This window comes from Chiroxiphia lanceolata, chromosome 5 (assembly GCF_009829145.1).
Source record: "Chiroxiphia lanceolata isolate bChiLan1 chromosome 5, bChiLan1.pri, whole genome shotgun sequence".
NCBI lineage: Eukaryota > Metazoa > Chordata > Aves > Passeriformes > Pipridae > Chiroxiphia > Chiroxiphia lanceolata.
Genome location: NC_045641.1, coordinates 14,277,939 through 14,298,915, shown reverse-complemented (window position 1 = coordinate 14,298,915; position 20,977 = coordinate 14,277,939). Strand labels below are relative to the sequence as shown.

General features: G+C 38.4%; 1 protein-coding gene across 4 annotated transcripts in view; it reads right to left on the bottom strand.

Moving 5' to 3' along the window:
- Positions 1-12,790: 12,790 nt before the first annotated feature.
- PIK3CG (phosphatidylinositol-4,5-bisphosphate 3-kinase catalytic subunit gamma) overlaps positions 12,791-20,977 on the bottom strand; it is a 33,897-nt gene continuing 25,710 nt past the window's right edge. For all 4 annotated transcript variants that reach the window (XM_032688050.1, XM_032688051.1, XM_032688049.1 and 1 more), the window contains 2 exons: positions 20,470-20,627; positions 12,791-14,798 (listed from right to left, as the gene is read on the bottom strand). In XM_032688050.1, the coding sequence (XP_032543941.1) occupies positions 14,517-14,798; positions 20,470-20,627 (440 nt within the window). In that variant the 3' untranslated portion in view covers positions 12,791-14,516. The remainder of the gene's footprint in view (positions 14,799-20,469; positions 20,628-20,977) is intronic.

Below are 20,977 nucleotides of genomic sequence, written 5' to 3'. Positions count from 1 at the left end.
TGCACATTGGACTGCATGACAGGCACTTCAGTGTGTTAAAGGCATCAGACAAGATGGGTTCAGGTCTTGCCTAGTCTGCGAGGAAAGATGTGTCCTTCTAGTTTGAAGAGCTACAATTGAGAGAAGAACCTTGTTTCAAACTAGCAGACCTCAAAGGACAAATGTGGATGTGTCAGAGCTGTGCACTGGAGTGCAAAGTCTCCAGTTTGTCTCAGAATGGTTTGTTTATATGAACTTGTAGATGTGCATTTGATTAAAAAATAATCTAAATGTAATGACCTTTACAGATCCTGGAACAGAAGCACTGGTTTTTTATCTCTCATATATGTGTGTGCATGTATAAATAAATACACACACATTTGTCTGTATATGACACTACTGTTTCTATTTTGGCAGAACCTAAAGACTCCATCATATTAATCTCTCTATGAATGCAATGTAAGTATCTTAACTCAGCTGACTTGCAGTGAATTGAGACTCGCTATTTAATGTAGACTAATGAATCATCAAAGAAAGTGTGTGATTATTTTTATACTTTTATAAAAAACAGAAATATTTATATTTTTAAAGTAAAATTCATAATTGCACCACCCTTTCAATATTCCAACTTTAGCCCCAGGAGTGGAATATAAACAGTGCCAGACATTCATTCCCATGAGCTTTTAATCTTTTTTTCGACACAATCTATTTTTATTCAGTTCTATGGGAAATGCACACACTTTGTGCAATTGCCAGAATGTAATTTCTCAATGCCCCTTATTTATTTCGAATTGGCTTTTTTCAGATTCAAGTACTTTTGCAACAGCACTTTTTCACGTTTTATCATGTAAGTGCTCCTTGCTTATACTAAACCCATTTGCTGAGGACAATGGTTACATATGTGGAGCTGAAAGGCCAGCCACATAAGTTAGCAGAAGCCTCCCACAATGGCTGTAAGAGTTGGTTCTTCTTCCTTTTTCAGGGTCTGCCATTATTCATGTCTACTCCACCTAAAGGCTTCAGGGCAGAATTTTTGCTTTGTTCAGATTCTGCTGCTTGTATCTGAGTCCAGCAGTTGTTGGGAAGATGGTGATGGTCTGCTGAAATCCCTCTCTTTCTGTCTACATTGCAGAGCAGTTTGGAGGCTGCTCAAATTCATACCAGAGTAGTCAGTGGGAATCATCTATGAGCTGGGGCTAGCCAGAACACAGCAAGCTTCAGTTTGATTTACAACATAACCATTGCATAAGAAGCTATGAAGAGGTTCAAACTAATAATGTACAAGAGAACAGATTTAGCTGTGGAATCTGCCCCAAAAGGACAACTTACCTACATGAGGACATGGTCCTTAGTCAACATATCCACTAAAATTTGTATGGTGCTTTCCAGGTCAGTTTTATTTTCTGCACTGAGATCACTTTCACTTCATGGATTTTTTTCTCTCATTTACTTTAAGAGTTCATTTTTGTGTCAAAATCAATCTGACAATGTCCTTACATCCATACAAACCATCCTGGTTAGATCACTACCTTAAGGCCTAGTCAAGGACTATTGTATTCAGAGAGAGTTGTGGTTCCAGCATAGCCCTTTGCAAAGTGCCCCAGACACTTCTGCATATAAATAGGGCACCACTGAAGAAGACCTTTCCCAAAGTCCCTTGCAGGGCTGTGTAAAGGACATTTTAATACTTGCCCCAACCCCAACTCGTCTGCACTATGGCACCACAAAACCTGCACCATAACATTCTGCATAAATGCCCTACCCTTATCTCTCAGCCTTCTCCAGCAAAGCCTTCGAACAAATAGGGAAAGGAAGAAATGTGGTCCTGAGGCCAGATATTTCCGTCAGTAGTCCTTCCTGCTCCTGCTATCTGCCTCGATATCTGCCCGGTAGTTTAAACGTGAGCTTGTTCCTGGAGGTTTGGCCTGAATGCTTGCAGAGAGGGTTGGTAACCTCTTGTAACACACATAACAAGGATGCTTCCCTTGCCCTGTGGATTTCATCATCATCCTTCTGCCATCCAGATGATGGCACAGCTTCTTTGTCCGCTGAGACTTGGACCAGAAGCAGATGGGTTTGGTACCAGCTGGCAAGGCACACGGACTACCAAGGTGCAGGAAGGTGAGAAGGACCATTACTATATCCTGGGTCCATTGCTGTGGCAATGAGTCAGGAAAAAAGACTGCAAGGTTACAGTTGATACATATTTTCCTTAACAAGTCTCTAACTGATACCATTGCCTAGGCCTTTTAACTCACAAAGGCACCAGTTTACTATCTTTTGCACAGTTTACTATCTTTTGCAAACTTGCTGAGGCTGCACTCTGTCCCACCACCCAGGTCATTAACAGAGTGCACCCCAGTACAGGGTGACCCCTGGGATACATCACTGCTGACAGTACCCAAGTTGTTTTCAACTTGGAGAAAGTAAGGATTTTTTCCCTGGAAGGGTTTTAATTTCTGCTGCTCAAGAGATGGAGAGTTAAGAAGAGCTCTTTTAAATGTTTATGGAAGAACATATTTCGTTGGAGACAGGCTAATAAGTGCTAGAATTTATTTTGAAATCTCTACTATTTTAAAATATCTACTACTTAGTAAAGGATGAAACATTATTTAATTTTAAACATGTGCAGCATTTAAGATTTGGATTTTTAAAACATGTAGATATTTTTAAATTACTCCATTGTGTAAACAATTCCTTGCTTAATAATGCAATGTCTTGAAAAAAATTCTAAATAATTTAATTGATGGTTCTTATTTTCTTTTTGTGTTTCAACCATTGGCATTCCTCAGTTTAGATGTCAACATTTCTATGCCTGGAAGCTGGAGAATAAAAATAGTTGCACACTAAAAAGAGGCAGTGCTGAGGGTGAAAGGTCCTGATCTTGCAAGTTCTTGCTCATATGGAAACTCAATGGGATTACTTGGGTGAGGAGAAATTACTCCCCCAGTAGAAATTACAAAATGAGGCTGAGCTTTGCTACTAAAATGGTAATAATTCAAACATGGAAAAGATTATTCACTCTCCAATGAAACAGGACGAGCCCGAGTGTACAAATCCATGACTTTTAAAGAACTGACCGCAGCTGAAACTCACTGGAAATCTGTTTTGGAAACAGATGAGAACCTCCTGCTAAGCAGTTAGACTGCAGTGATGTTTTAACAATTGGGATTTTTTTAGGGATTTTGTATTGAACAGCTGAGCCACAGGGATTGGAGGCCTGTTTGGAAGCCAACTATGTATTCATGTCAATATTAATAATGCCTTGGGCTAGACAGAAAGCTTGAAAACTATGTGTTAAAATAAATAAAAAGCAGTGCATTTTTGGAGTAACTTCATTCTGTGGCCTTAAAAAGAGTCTCCTTGGCACCGTAAGATGACCTTATCCTTAAGAAAATGGTATTATATGTCAGAAATGTCTTTATTTCCTGACAGAGTAGGACAGAAAAGCCACTTTTATTCCAAGCAATTCAGCTTGTTCATATGAAACGTAAAAAGAATGAACACATCGGGACATCTTGAGATAAGGGTGAGTGCCTAATAGCTGTTTTCAAGACAAAGAGCACTCAGTTAAGAAACAGGGTACATGTCAAGGAAGTTTTAAAGCGGAACAGCTCAAGAGAGGTTAAAGAATATCAAATAGATTACAGAACTCTCTCTCTTCTTTCAGTACTCCAAGTGAAGGGGGAAGAAAATCCCCCAAAGCCATAAAACTTTTATTCTTTAGCCCTTTTCTACCTGGAGCACCACCTTCTCTGGTTCTGAGCACCTCTATGCTGATTTTCAACTGAAGTTTGCTAGAAAAGGCAGCACCCCACTTTCAGGATTCAAGGACAGCTCAGTTGGTGTGACCAAACCCTGCATGAGGACTCTGCCACACCTGGCCAGTTTCAAAGCCATTTGTAGCAAAAGGCATTTACCATAGCGGAGAGTCCATAATTCTCAATTCTTCAAAACATCAGAGCTAATGTAATTGCAGCCACTGGTTCTTAGCCAGCAAAAGGGTACCTAAACTTCTAAATTGCTGGTCCCACTGCTCCTTGCTCCTTTTGAGACATTTCTAATTTTCCCTCTGAAAGATGATGATCCTATGAATAATTAGCTAACTTCTTAAATTGCTTCTTACCTGTTGTTTGTGGAAGATACTCCCTAGCTGTAGGTTGGAAATTAAAAAAATTCTCTAGCTCGAAGCTCTTTGCTTAGCACATATCAGTGGTTTTCTCATGAAGTTAATCAGCATTACAGAAATCCTTCCTGTTGTTCCAGTGCACTTGATTTTTCTTCTCCTCCACCTTTTCAACTGGAAAAATAATGGTTCTTTGACAATATCTAGTGTAGCTTCTTACATGGAAAGCTCTATAGAGAGTTTTCCCTTTATGTATGTATAGACCTAATTTTAGTCAGTGCTGATTTCCTCCCTTACTTCTGGTTCTCTCTGAGCATAGTTGTTTTATTTGGAATAAATCAGAGCAACTACCTTCTCCAGATCTCAGTGGTTTCCTCTGTTGTTCTCTGTCATGATCTTTTAAGTAGTTGTGTGCCTACAGACCTTTGTGCCTGGCCAGCTTTCACTGTTGGATGGAAGTCTGACATTTTATTGCTCAGAAGCATTTTTGTAAATAATCCATTTCCAGTGTAAGACTGCAACTGATTAGTTTCCTTGGGAAAAAGATCAGAAGCCCTGAAGAAATGGAAATGTCATGTTCCTGTGTTGGTTTAAAGCCTGTTCTTGGACTTTTTTGATGACCAAGTTACTAAAAACTGAACCAGTCTGTGTGAGTTTACAAGGATATAATACATCATAAGAGATTCACAAAGTTGTTTTTTTTATTTTTTCCTGGATGAGCTCATTTTCTGAACAAAGTAAACCCATATATTACATTAAATAGGTCTCTCACCATTGCTTATTTGCAGGTCTGTTCTTTAAAGGATAAGCCAATTCCCTCTCAAATGCAGCTCATTTCTGTGACCCACTCTGACAGCTGTGACAATCTGTTTGTCACAGACCCATTGGTATATATAAATTTAGATATTAAAAGTAGCTGGAGGTGGAATAGTCTTATTTGTGGGTTTAAGACCTTAAAACATGGTGTGAAGATTCACACCTGATCGGGTTTTTTAAAAACAATGACATTACTTTTTAACTTTGCACTTCAGTGAGTTCTCTTACAAAAGTGAGTCTTATCTGGGAAAAAATACTGCCCTGGAAAGTGCCACTTATCCTCCATGTTATAGTATCCAGTATGATTCTATGGCAGTGTGGGAACACATCAGGCTGAGGCTGGTATTGGGCAGTTTGCCATTCTGGGGCGAATTGTTTCTGGCTCGGTATCATATGCCTGAGGGTGGCATGTGTCTTCTCAGGAAGGACAAATTGCTCTCCTTCATGTTTGGCAAGCTCCTTCTGGCATGCCAAAGAAGCCTATATTTAGTACTGATACTAAATTGTTTAGCCAACAATCTGGGAAAATTGTCATGATGATGCGACTAGAGATTTACCGAGGCTGTTTTCCAAGAGCTGAAGAAGACATGGTTGAAGTGGGCTTTGAATTTCCAGCTTTGAGTCTTGTTGCTCCTATTTTGTCTGGGTACAGTACATCCTGCTCCCATCCTGCAAGCCTGCAGTGTTGCAGCTTGAACTAGAGCTCATTTACTCTGATTTGGCATTGGTGGGATTCCTACAAAGCTGGTTATTTTGATATACAGCTTGGTATCCAAAATTTTGCTCTCCATGTTCTGTTGAATCTCGGCTGCAGCTGCCTCCTTTCCTGCTATCAGTGACATGTTCTGTCCTGGCTACCTAAAGCTCATTTGCTCCCAGGTGTGCTGAAAGCAGAGATCCAGAGAGCAGCAGCAACTGTTCTCATCAAAACCTTCTTTGCCTGTTATCTGCAATGGGCACGTGACTTATGTACAATTCAAAAAGCTCCTGAGATCAAAGGCAATGTGAGTCCTGACACTCCCTGTGGGAATTTCACCTCCTCTGTTCTTTCCCCTTGTGAAACAGCAACATCACGAACCTCCCAAAGAGGTGCAGAGATTATCTCAAATGGGGATATATTTCTTATTCATCTTATTTCCATCCCAAATTTGCCACAGGGACATTCACTGTTCAACAAGAGCATCTGAAGATCCTTCTCCTGGAAGGCCATGCCTACGGGAAACATGGTCTTGGTTATCTACTATTTCTATTAAGTTGAAGTTACATTTTCAACTCTGTACTTAAGCTTTGCATCCATAGCAGTGTTAGCAAGAGTATGAAAGAAATTACCTCTTGAGGAAAAAAAAGGCAAATAGCCAATGTAAACATGATTTTATTGCCTTTATTTAGGCTGTGTGAAGGAGTGGAGATCCATATGGGATGAGCTAAACTAAACAGGCTTTTTATTAACAAAACTTTTCAAACACATGCTCTGCTCACAACTCAGCTGAAGATACATGAAAAAAAGATTAAGGAGGGCTCTAATTTCCTATTCCTTGCTTAAAAAAAAATCCATGTAACTATTTGCTTGTGTCTTGCCACACATTCTCATAAGCAAAGGAGTTCTGGAGTTATCCTTAAAAACATTGTCAAAATGTACCATAATCCTTTGTTTGGGCATTTAAATATTCTCTTCCATCTGAAGCAAGTGTTGCTTTTGGTTCTTGTAGCTATAGCCAAAACATGAAAAATAATCTGTGCCTGGGTTGGCTGTATTGGAGTTTTCTATATGCTAAGTAGGAAGTTTCCAGGGCTGGCTAATACGGCACACATTTTCTCTTCATTTGTGGTTTCAGTATTGCTGGCAGCACAACAAAGAGCAAGGTGTTTCCTTTTACCCTGTATGTCCCTTCTGTGAGCACAAAAATTAGATTGTTCTGCTGATTCAATTACTGTGAGGACAGATCATCTTCTTAGACTTCTTGTCACAAAACTGACATTTCTTCTGGAAGTTTTAAGTGATTTGATACCTGTTAACATGCTACAATTTCTAGCTTGTCTTCTAGTGAACAAATGTTGATTAACAATTCTTGGCATTAGAAACAAGTCACATCTTTTGCTTATTTGCTTAGTTCAGGAAGGTCCTGGCAACCTTAATTTACTTTGATTAGCAGATGATTGACTATTTTTATATATTTCTCAGCTTTCTGTCCATTGGGCCAAGAATAATCTGGAGAGCAGGTTGTGCATGTCTGAGACATCCATCCTGTGCAGACCTGTTAAATCCCTCAGATGTTTGTTGTTGTCTATTGCTTTACTAAATTCACTGCAGGTCCCTTATCTAGCAAACACTGCCACATGGTAACTCATGGCTATGAACGTTCTCAAGGTCATAAACTCTCTCTAGCCCATTCATCTGCCAGGAAGGTATTTCCTTGCATCTTCCAATGGAGCCCTTTTCCCATGACTTAAGCAGCATTGAGACAAGTGCAAGACACAAACCAGTTGTTTGAGGACAAGCTAAAACACACTCCTTTTTTAGCCTGGTATAAGGCTTTGCCTTATACCCACAGATTTTAGGGAAAGGTATGTGGTAAATTAACAAGAAACATATTACATCTGACAATTTGTAGAGACTAAATGGGATACATAGATGTGAAAATGCACTGAAGATCAAAGTTTCTTGCACTGTACACCCTCCCCTCACAGATGGGAGCTTTGTGGGGCTCTGTCACAGCCTGATTTGCTGTATTGGTTGCTCTCATTTGTTTGATTGAATTTGAAAAATTACCATAGTAATCAACTATCAGAAGGTAACGGTTTCCTCTGAGTTAAGAAAGAGTAGCCGCCAGCTCCTGCTGTGCCCTGTTGGGAGCACTGGGCATTGGCAAGCTCCTCAAGTTCTGGTTCTGGTGGTTTAAACAAGCAAAACAGTCTCTATTTTTGATCATTCTTGCCAATGAAGTGCACAGCCCACCCCCCCCATTTGAGAGATCCCCTGCGTATCTTTCTGTGAGCCATTGAGGTGTGTTAGTTGTAATGACCAGGCAGTCTGTTTCTGCAGTCCATATTCTAGAGCTAAATTTGCCTCTTCCTTCCAAAATTCTTTGGTAGCCAAGGATACTTTGTTGTTGTGCAAGTTAACCAGCATTCCTAAATCATCCTCAATGATTGATTGTCTTAAAAGATTCCATGTTTCACTGGTCTCATTTTTCTTCATTTCTAGTAGGCACTGAGCAGTTTGGGAGGAATTATCTGTGTTTCTCCAAATGTTGGGGGGTTTTTCAGCTATCATGATATTTTTTTTCTTACAGACTTCTCTGTTTTCATGCCATACTTTTATGTCTTCTAAATCATTCCCTTTGTGGATTTGTGAAATTTCTGATATCTACAAATATTTCTTTTCCCTGTTTGAATGGAAATGTTGCTGTATGGGTACTTGTGCCCTAATTTATACTCACAGAGCTTATCCCTGTAACAGTGCTGCTCTCGGTGGTGCCAGCAAGTTGTCTACTTCTAGTAGTGTTTAAATTGTGTTTCAAGGCTTTTGGTGTCCTTTTAAGTATTTGGGAGGTCTTTCTGTGAACTATGTGTCATCTACTGTATTACAACAAATCCTGTTACAAGGTGTGCTGTGGTTTCTGTGTCTTTTTGACAAAATGGTGCATTTAATCATTTTCCTCTGATGCAGTTTCAGATTATATTCTCTTGATCTTGTAAATAAAAAATATTTCTTGTGCTTTATCTTTGATGCTGCTGTAAATTAGGATATTGCAATTATGAAAAAGACTCTTCCATATATATTTGTTGGCCTATCTCTTGTGGGATGATATTCTAAAGGGCGTTCTTGGAAGTATTGCTTTACAGAGAGTAAAGCAAGTAACTTGCTTCTCAGAAGGTCCAGTTGCTGATGCCACTAGGTAGATTGATCAGTTTTGTATTGCATGCATACATGATAGCAGCTGGGATAACTAGACTGTTGTGACCGCACATTATTGCTTTTTTTTTTGAGTCTTGAGCATCCTGGAGAAGGGCTGTATTTCTGTTACTACGGCATTAAGATTTATCCGCTTTTCCAGCCAAACGTGTATTCACTATAAAGTTCCTTTTCCACCTTGAGCCCATTGATAATAGGAATCAGGAGGGTAAATACAGAGCATTAAACTGGGGAAAGCTTGGTCTTCCAGTGTTTTGCACCTTGAAGCATATACACACAGCTTTTCCTCATTCCTTTTGATGTTTTTTTTTTGTTTTCAGAGTCAGGAGAATTTTTAGCAAGTTCCTCCCAGTGCAGGTATTGACAGCATCTCCAGCTACCTGTACTTTTGACAACTGGTTCCTTTGCTGACATTCAGCTGTGCATTTCCTGGCTATAAGAAGTGGACAGTCCATGCTGGGTTTAGACCAATCAACAGCAACAAGAGAACAGAAATGAAGAATTAGGGTGAAAATCCTGAGCAACAACAGCAGGGAATAATCATCCATATTATGGTTTTATCTACCGATAAAAAAAAAGGGAAAAGCAGCAGGTTTGTAAAAGAGAGATCCTGTCATGAACTTCATCAAAATGAAGGATAACTTTGGCTGGAGAGAGAGCATTTCCTGAGGAGACCTGTTTATTTCACCAAGATTCTTTTGTACAGACATCTGACAGCTGAGCAGAACATCTGCCATCCTGCATCAGAGACAGAGTCTGTCCAGGCCAGTATCCTGTTCCTGACAGGGGCCAGCTCCAAATGCTTCAGAGAAAAATGCATTTCCATCATGATGGGAAATATGTTCCTCATGTGATGAGCTTAATGCCACTCCCAGACACTTGTTGGTTGATTTGGGGAAGAAGCACTAGACTAGTTGTTTCTTTGCCATTTGTTTTGTTTTGTTGTTTGTGGGTTTTTGTTTGGTGTTTTTTTTGCTTTTGTTGTTGTTGTTATGGTTAATCTCAGGTTATTTAACTGTAAATATACTGAACAAAATTCACCTCTGGCCATATCTTGAATTGTTAATGAACTCTATCATGGAACTGCATTGCGGGAGCAGATTTCTTAGGTTCTGAAACATCCGTAGGCCTCATAGCCTTTTGCAGGATAAGTTTTGATAAAGGAAGAATCAAAGGCAAAGGAGAATCTGGTACAAAGTCTGAGCAGTAGTTTTAAAACTGTTTTGTACTACTGGTCATTAACATTTCTATTTTCTTTCTCCTTTCAGGGCTCTTGCCTGGGTATTCTTCATTACATTAGATTTGACCTTTCTTTGTGTATCTACTTGATGCTTATCTTATAAAGAAATACTGCTATCTACAGGGTATTATTTTCCTTTTTTTTTTCATGCACCTAGTAAATGGATCAGTGGTAAACTCTGGCCATAGACACTAGACCAAAGACAGCTCTGAGTGTGACCAGCACTTAAAAACAGTGACTCCTAATGCTGAACACAGAGTGATTGCACCTGAATGTGGGATGTGCTCTCACTTCCTACATACAGCACTTCTGCCATACACAGGTCTCTTTTGTCAGCTAAAATTAACTGGCACATGTTCCTGGCAGTGCTGCTGCTGTTTCCAAAGTGACAGCCTCTTCTTTTGCGTCCCCAGGAGAACACCTGAGAAACGGTGCATCTTTCTCTAAACGCTGCCTCCCTGCCTTCCCCAGCCTGGGGAGGGCTCTTGCCACACCGAGTGCTGCTGGGCACCCTCTGAAACAACAAACCCCCATTCCCAGGATAGGAAGGAAGAAGTTTTTCCTGTCAAGTATCCACTTGCTTATTATCAACAGGCAGGTCATCAGCCTCTCTCTTACTGGGTATGAGACTTACTGATGCTCAAAAAGCCAGGAAAAAACATATCCTTCTGACTGTCTCCTTGTATCAGCAGACTAGAATGGGTCACCAATTCCCCTTTTCTCTAATGACATAAGTATGTACAAATCTCACGTGGGTATAACCATGTCATTTTTATTTTTGGTCAGTCCTTGTTATTAATCATGTAACTGCAGACAAACAGTTTCTCTTTCTCTCTGCTTTCTCTTCTCCAGCATGAATCTTATTTGGTATCCCAGATTTTAATTTTAATAATTTCTTATTTTCAAGACTACTTTACACAAACTACATTATAAAGTCATCAGCACAGATGTAATCTACATAATCCCTGGCACTCATGTGGATTTGCAGAATGCTGCTGGTAGACAGGAAAAAGGTTTATAATGGAAAATACAAGAGTTGTAATTTCCACTGATATTTTTCTCAACCAATTGTTCATATCTGTATTTCTGTAGAATTGATCACATTTTAGAAAAAAAACCCCTGTTAAACATGTTAAATGAGGCTAAATACTCTGGTAATGATGATTAAATACCTCTAACAAGTGCAAACAGTGTTTTCAATGGAGATCTAAATATAATCATGCTGTACATCTTAGCTCTATTTCAACTTCTCTTCCTGTCCTGGAATATAATTAGGATGGAGCCTTGGGGACACACTCATCACTAACCAGCACCTTGATGACCTTGCTGGAGCCAAAGCATATGTCAAGTCACAACCAAGTCTGAGGAACTGACTCCAAGAATAGATTCAAATTTCCACTGTTAGGTGCAGTAGTAATGTGAATTAGGCTACCAAGCAAATATAACACATCTTAAAGACAAAGTAGCACTTAAAAGCAATTTTCAAAAAATAATCTTAAGACTCAGGAGACAATGATAACAATTGAAACCTCTCTGCATGCTGAGTTAGAGCCTCTGAAAAACATGGTTAGTGACTAATTTACATTTCCTGATTTATAGCCCCTAAAACCCAGCTATTCTGAAGGGTCAGTGTGTTTATGCACTGGAAGACTCAGGAAATTCTGGTTCAGCCTCCTGTTCTGGCAGTGGTGTCTGTGCTAAAGCTCCAGCTCTCCAGGCCTTGGGTATGTAGCTGCCACTGCAGACAGGGACGGCCGCGTTCTGCACTGGGACATGCAGACGTGTACTCATGCCCACCTCCTCACCTGAAAAGCAGTTCCACTCCACCTGGAAGCTGCACTTCCTCAAACCACATCTCTGCACTGTTTCTCCCTTGTGTCAGGGCTTGCCAGAAACAAAGTCAGTTGTGGGTGGAGCTTTCCAGAGGGACATGAAATCCAACCGATAACCAGCCGTAGAATGTGCAGCTGTGTACAAGCACAGGGCTGGTGCCCAGGGCTTGCTCTGTAGGTAAAAAGGAGATTTGGCAGCTCCAGAAGTCACGTTGGCAAACATCCAGCACTCAGAAGACACAAGGCAGCCTAGCACTGCCCAGGCAGCCCAACCATATGCTTCATGGGCAAGGAAAGTAATGAAGTCTGCAAATTAGCTCAGCATGGAGGTGCTCCAGATGTGTGCAACAAACATTGTATACAATTCAATATAGCACATTGTAAAGTGCTGATAAAAATCATCAGCCTAAGTTTAGTCCTGCACTAAACTGCTTTCCTCTGGGTACAGATCTCTCATAGACTTTTTCCTGCAAATGCAGGCTGCTTCAAGAGTGCCATTTCCCTTGAAGTTGTGATTAGCATTTATTTCCCCATGCTAGAGTTACATTTAGCAGTAGATCTACTTACTTTTTGAAACCAGGAACTTACTAAAATCTTCTTTCTTTATAGAACAAACCAGGAATTAATAAAGTGCTCTTAGAAAGTGGCAACATTCTATTCAAATTTTACAATTACAATAACTGCAATTCCAATACTATACACTATTAAAATTTAAGATATCTGACATCGTACAGAGTTATTAATATGGAACTAAATCAATTCCTCTGAGTGGGACTTTGAATATGATTTCTAACTGAGATTAAATAGTCTTTAAGAAACTGGATTAAAAAATATTTACATGTATTTTGGGCTAAGCTGCTTTTTCATAAATAATAATCAAATGAATAGAACATGTCCATTTATTTCAGATCTATAAAATACAAATCTAAAAATATCATTTTACAGACAATATTCACCATTTAGTTTACATTTCAGTATGGTCTTAAGCCTTGCACAGAATAATAATGTAGCAGAACAACAAAACAGTCTAGATTTTAACTTTATAGATTTCCTTAACTAGAGTCTACCATATACATCAAAAATAGTTGTGCACAGTAACCAATTAAACATCTACATTTCAAAAATAGATTGGCTACATCTCATAACTGAGACACCAATTACAGTACATTTATTAAAAATCCTTCAAGAATGCACTCAGTAGTAACAGTAGTTAAAATCATAACTATTCTGAGAAATGATCAAAGCAAATGATAACAGAATTTAAAAAATTCAGTTAATCATTTAGATGTAATGTAAAGCCCATGTAACACTACAATAAAGAAAGAAATTACATGGGCACAAGTGCAAAAAAGCAATATTGTAAGCCATCTTCTTTCTTTGGTAAAAATCAATTAGCAGGAAGTATACCATAATAATTCAAATTGAAGACTAATTCAGGCTATACTTTTTTCCTTTCCTACCATAGGCAGACTTGATGATTTGCAGGCATCCTACAGCAGAAAAGTTAAAATTCTACTTAACACTGCCCATTTTCTCCTCTTTTAAGTTTAAATATTGGAATTAAAGATAAGGATTTTTTTTCTTTCATAAATAGCTTTTCAGTAGTATAGTCTCTTAAGGAATTTAAAAATAAATAACAAAATATACACAATTTCAAAGAATACATTTAATTCCTTCTAGGTATATCCCGAAAATATATTGCCAAAGAATAAATAACTTTGGGTTTCTCAAATATTTGGTCAAATGTCAATTACTCTTACATAAGGAGTTTTCTCTGAGGGATAAGGAATTACCACTGCTTTTCCTACAAAGCTTTTACTATACAGGTGAAATTTTAATAACTTCACAGTAAGAATAGAATCTGTAATATAATATGGATGTTCACCATTAAAAAGTACAATAAAAAAATCTTTCAAAATTAAACCTTCAGAATTTCATGTTCAAGCCTGAGGAGCTTCCAGGTAACTATGAAGTTGTCCTGGCAGGAAGGACAGTCAAGCTGAGTTGTCTGTGTCAGGAGGATACAGTAACAGTAAGGCAATTTCCTCCAGTGGTAGAACCAAAGCTCTTTTCTATTGACAACATATTAAAAGTCCAGAAAGGACAAATGTTGAGGAAGGGACAAGAGAAGGATGTTGGTTAAGAACACTTGAGTGTAAATCATCCTGAGACAGGCATGGGCTGCCTACAGGGATTTTACTATAACCATAGATTATAAACAAATTCTTCTGGTTTTGAAGGACTTGACTGTCATGAACAATTAAGGTAACGTCACAGGGGATTTGTAGGTTACCATCTTACTCAAGCTCCTCATATTTATCTGAAATTATTACTAAAGAAAACATGGAAAATGCAGGCCACATCAGCAAAGCAATTGGTTAATAGAATCCATCCAGCAACCTGAAGTGTCATTAAAAATTAAAAAAAAAAATTAACTGCAGGAAGATCTTCTGGAGTGGCAGAGCAAAGTCCTTGCCTTTTTAGATGATCCATTTAAGCTGCCAGCAAAGTAAAGGCTATTTTGATTGCTCACTTATTCAGAATTCATAAATAACATGTAGATTCACTAACCTCTTATTCACACCCACTGCTAATTTACATAAAATATTAAGCAGAATGCTTTTCTACTCCTTGTTTGATTCCAAGCACAAGATGTAAAAACCAGTTAAATTGCACAGTCCAACCCTTATCTCTGCAAACCTCTATCTGATCAAGGAAATGCTTTTTGGCATCTTCTTCACTTTTCCCTACTGTCAGTGCATCCCTGATATATTCAATATCTTCTTTGCTGGTTAATTGGGGCATTCCAGTCATTAGCATCATGGAGAACAGGATGATCAGCAGGTTTGTGTGGTGTCGAAGAGCTAAGTAAGCCTTCACACATATGTCCTACAAGAGAGAAGAGTTTTTTGTTAATTAATGAGAAGAGCGGAGAGGGATGGGGCAGGAATTTCACAGGACTCCCATTAACCAATGCTGTTCAGTCACTCATGTCAGAGGGAGGAGACCCAACAGAGTCACTCACCTGAGCAGAGACACGACCTGCTCACCTCTGCATCTGGTGTTCAGTGTGACTTCATTCATCACCCCACGCTGGGGCAACGAGTGCTGTTTCGGTGTACAAAGCAACAGCTCTTCCTAACCATACACTGATCACTAAAAACCTCAGCTTCACCAAGATCTCAAATTAATTTCCTTGCCATATAATCTCCTGTGGCTGTTAAAAGAGACAGCAATAAGTCATCGTCTTCCTTTCCAATTGGGATGTTCCCATTTAAAGACCATGGCTGGAAAGTGATACTGGTAAAGCAGGGGACTGCTCTTCATTTTGTGTAGATGTCTATTAACTTCGCAGTGGTGACGGTTTATTTAATGAGGAAGATTTTTCAGGCCTGGTGTTCTAAGATATATTTCCAGCTGACAGCTCTAGTCTTCAGGCACTCTGCCTTGCTGTAGGACTTCTATCTTTATGTACTGTCAAACTGGATTCCACAGACTTCTTTTATAGCATTTTCATTTCCATGTATAAATAATCTATGCTTAACAACATAACCTTTAGAAGAATGAAATATCTACAGCTTGGAAAAACATGCAGTGCTTTTTTAAAATAATATTTAATGATAAGTGACTAACATATAAGCTGAAATTATTTCTTTTATTAAATTTATTACGCATTTACTATTAGAAATAAGAACAATGCAAAAAAGACATCAATCATCAATCAAGTAGAAACTAGGCCTGCAATGCAGTAATGTAAAAACACGAAAAATATCTCCATGAAGGTTGTTATCAATAAAACCAAAGCTGAAGCAATGCTAATTTTTAACCAATTAAATATTCAATTTAACCTTTCCACAACTGTATATTAATTTATCGAAGAATTCTTAGGAAATCTAAATATTTTAATGTAAGCTTCCATCAAATCCCATCAGCTCTCTAGAATGCTTTTTTTTTTTATTTAACAAGCTGTGTGGGTTTTTTCGTCCTCTGAAACAGGAAGATGTGCACAAATAATGTTAACATCTATCACTGTTCACATGAGCAACACCAGGACACCCAACCAGACAGGTCAGGAAGATATTAAGGAAGGAAGATGATGTATTGAAGAACTGTCTGTACGATTTCTTTTCTTTCCTATTGCCTGGAAACTTAAATTTTTCACTCTGTTTCCAAAAAAATTCTGTCCTGAAATAAGATCATATTTATGAACTCCAATGCTAATTTAGTTCTAGCAAAGCAGAAGATAAATTGCAATGGTCAAAGTACAATTTACAACAGAAAACACCATCATCTTATCACAGGGAATAGTTTCTCTCCATGACACCAGGGGAAAAATAAGAAAAAAAAGAAAAAGAAATTTTACTTATGCATTATCAACTTCAAACAGGAAAATCCTGTCACAAGAGTTAGTCTGTGTTTTGTTCCCTTTGAAAGACATGAAAGCTCTTTATAGTTACACCAAAGAAGGTTTTACATCTCTGTATGGATGATGCATCTCACTGCTCTGGGTGTCTAAGACAGAAAAACAATTATGCAGTCAAGAAGAACCTGGCATCACTGCATCTCAAAGGCAGTCCTTCTAGGAACTCAAAAGATTTGAAAAATCTGCATCTGCCTGTTACACTTATTTATTCAGACAAGAACTTAATGTAGTTTTGAATTAGGATCTTCCAAAAAAATGAGTTTTTACACTTCTGAGAGAGGCAGAGAGAACCAAAAATAACACAGACAGTCTGTATGTGTCAAGGATATGTGCATGTTTACCCTGGGATTAAGAAGAAAGCTGCTGACTAATCTAAAGCCATAGGCAAGATGAGAGGAGCTGAGGAGAAACCAAAATCCCATTGTCCAATAAACGATAAAGAATAATTATTCTGAGAGCTTGAAACTGTCCTAAATACTACTATCCTAAAATTCAGGCATTTTTGTAATATAAAGTGTCCAAATTCTGTTACATCTCTTCCCTGTACAGTATATTCCAAGTAAGTATTTTTCAATGATGAATTGTCTACCCTTCCGTTTTCTATCACCTTTGTTTGACAATCAAATACATGAGATTTTGCAAAAAAATAGAAGAGTTTGTACTAAAAATACAGATCTCTGTATTACCAAGTCAGCAGAGTAATGAAATAATTCAGTAAATTAAATATAATGAGTAAAAATGCATTATTTAATGCAAAAAATTTAATACAAAAACTAGCAAAGATAATTTTAGGCAAATTATTAATAGACAGGTGGACAAAGCACAAAAAAGACTACGAAGATCTCAGATGAGGCTTTCTCAAGCGTTTCTAAAAGCAAGAAGTGAAAAAGTTATGTGTTCATTGGAGTAAGAGAGTCGATGGGTTTCAGCCAAAGGTTGGAAAGGAAATGCCACCACATACGACACAGCAAGAGAAATCTGGGCAGTACTAAGGCAGCTGAAAAATTCATAGACAAAAGAGAAAAATACTTACCTTCTCAGATTAAGTTATGCTTAAATATATGTTTGTAATGAGGACAAAACCCCATCAAATAGTGCTTCCTACTAAGCATTTCTGTGATGTCATTAATAACCTCTGGCCTCTAATTTTCATTAAATCGTCACAATGGACACAAACAAAAACGGAAACAAAATTTAGATTAAGAACTTTCTATTGAAAGGAGCTTCATTGCTAGTTCCAGAAAGGTTGCCAGGCCATTGACAGCCTCAGAAGTTCACTAATAACAAACTATACTCTTCTGCAGTGAATTCCAGACAAAATTAATTGTCATTTTAACCTCCTCTGGCGTCTGTAGTATGAGCTATGGCTACATCTGTATGGTCTGTGTCTAATCAGTAACAGAGAAATAAAATTTTTAAAAAGTAGATATTTTAAGTTATTAAAAACACCAAAGCCTTTAAAAAACAAAGGATTCTTCTGAAGTACAACCTCTTTTAATGTAGTTGAAGTACAAAATAATGAGAGATGCTCTTAAAAATTAATGAAGGATAAATGCTGAGACTTTTCCATTAATACATGAATGAGTCAGCAGGCACGCTGAATGAATCCCTCAACATTAGGAAATATAATGAAACAAGTTAGTTGAAAAGTGAAACTATAATTTTATTTTTTTTACTCTGGCCATGTAATTAACACATACCTTTTTTATAGCAAAATACATGATGCAGATCTTGCTCTATGTTACTATTTTGCTTGTATGAAAGTATTTTAACTTCCTTTTTAGTGGTCTTTGAGATGGAAAAGCCTTTTAATGTACTACCATAGTGGTTTATAAACAGTAGCTATTGCAGCATAACTATACATGAACTTATATTTATTGGTGAGTTTATTATTGCCCGTGCCTAAATCATCTCCCTTAAAATGCCCAGGTCACATATCATGGTCACAGTTCACAAAGGTAAGGCACATTAATCCCCTTTTATCTGGTTAATGACACTAACAGAAATGACAGTGGCGATATCACAGCATTCCTAAAATGTCTGCATAGTGGGATGAAATTAGAAATTAATTTTAGAATTAGTACCAGAGTAACAAAATGTGTCTTTAGTCAAATCCAAGACGGGGTGATGGAGGCATGACACACTGAAGAGAAGTTGAGACCAAAATCACCTCCAATTGCTTTTGGTATTTGGGCTGCTGAAGTAAAGGTCAGATATTCCCTAAAGAGCCAGATGATCCACATATATGAACACAACTTTAATTCATTGAAGACATCAACAGGTCTTTCAACTCTGTTTGAAAGTCCACTTTCACACTTGAACTATTTTCTGCTTCCAGAAAAGAGGTCTTTGAAATAACACACCTGAGAGTGGTGTTTCAGCCCCTCACTTGCACATGGCTACATCTGCAGCAACAGCATCATTCCTGTAGGCAGCACAGCTCACAGGCTTCTCTGAGAGCACGGGCTCAGCATCCCCTTCCCATCCTTAAATCTTTTGAGCTACAAGCCCCCTTCAAAACACTTGCACTATGATAAAGCTAGTCCTTGCAAAATGAAGACTCAAATATTGTACTTGGTTCTTCAGTTATTTTCAGAAGTGTGGGCAGTGACTTCAATGAAAAGATAGTTGGGTCTTCTTGTGGGTCCTTCCCTCCCATATACACACCCTCTCCCTCCCTTGTGACTGTCTCTGGTGGACAATGTGATTTGTCCTAAGATAAGAATACCAAGTGGGAATTGTCCTAAGATAAGAATACCAGGTGGGAATTGCAGGGGGAACTGTCTGGATGCTCACATAATGAATGCACTCCAGAGATGGGGGAGCAGCGATGATGACTGTGATCAACTTTGGTACACATCCTCTGATTTTGGTACACATCGCCCTGCAAAAGGGTATAAAAACTGGGCCAACTGGGTAAACTGGACTCCTGAGGCTGCAGGCAGCTTCCACCCCTGGCAGGGACACCTGCAGGGTATGTCCAGCTGCTAAATGGGGAACACTCACTTTTGTATGAGTGAGTAAAAGTGCTGAGATCCAGTCACTTACTGAGATACAACGCTAAAGTAGTTACAGCGAGGACCCACCTGGTGTTCTTATCTTAGGACAGTTCACATTGTTCATCATAGACAATTGCAAGGGAGAGGATGTGTGTGTGTAGGACCCAGATCTGCTATATAGTCATGTATATGTTCAAAGGGACATAGTCACCATCCAACAGTGAGAATCTTAATTAGGTACTCAGGTTAGAAAACCAGACTCCTGACTGGGACTGGTTCACCCACAGCAAATCCAGAACATAAAAGTTAGGCTTTTGCTTTGACTCACACTCTGCAGGAGACTTTTCTTTTGATATTGTAAGGAACCTGCTTTCTAAATCAGGCACTTATTTGAAGCCTCTAAAGATGACCACAGGAATAACACCGCAGACAAACATTTACTTCAGACTAGCCATGCTCTCAACCACTTCACTAAACACGCTGAACAGCATTTTGCTTTGCTCCCTCTTTGCCCAGGTCCTACAGTTGCTTGAATAATCACAACTGTTTTGGAAGTACTCAGTTTCAAATAGAAGCTGCAATTGAATAGATTTTTAACACCATTCTTTTCTTTCAGAGTTAAAATCTATCCATCCACTTCACGAAACCAGCATCTGACATAGCTTAGAGTCACTACAGATTTTTATTCAGATGCAGCAGTCTGACCACTAAAACTCGAGGGCAGAATCAGTAGGGAATCACTAGCAAAGCCAGCTGAGGAATGCCTCACACCTGCTTGCACTACACAGAGGCTCTGCTTAGTGCCATGAGTTTCCTCTAATTTCACAAGCACTGAAGCCCTCTGCAAAGTATTTTCAGTCGAGATAAGAAACAATGAAAGTACTGCTTATCTAGTCTGCTGCTAACAAGCTTTTCAATGTGGCTTTGTGGATATTTGAATTCTATTTCCCATAATCCTACAAATAATTTTTGCTCTTAGTTGGGCTTAAAATATCCCAGAATTGTATTATGATTCATTACATTTTACTAACATAATGCCAAGGAGCCTAGACCTTTGAAAACCAAGGCACTATGTTCATTTCAAAGGATAAAAAAAACATTGCTTAATTGATTTGCAGCTAGATAGTCATTCTTTTACCTGAAATTTATGGAAATGGAGACTTGTCTTCTTTCCGGAAGTCCCCATGACATACAGGAAATCTGGAGTCAGCACAAAAGGAACTCTCTCCTTATTAATTCCAAGGAAGCTTTTATAATTCCCAAGAATATGGCCAAAATCAATATGGAAAAGGTTACCTTCATAAAGAGAAGACGTAGTCAGAGTCACACTGAAATACAATAAACTGCCAAGAACACTTACTTGTATTTACAGTAGTTCCAAACCCTCTTTTTTTGGTATATATGATCACTCTTTAGTTCAGCAGAAAAGACAATTTTCTCTCTTTTTTTTTTCTTGAAATAGATAATTCTGTCCTTTTGGTAAAATTACTTTTTATTTATCTTTGGCAGTTGTTAAAAACCCAGCAGAGCTGTTGTATTTTCTAAACGTACACTCACAGCTTTTCAAAAATCAACCAAGGAAAGCCTGTGCCTCAGATCCATAACAATCAGGGCATCACTACATGGAAGAGGCTTGAGGGTTGTGT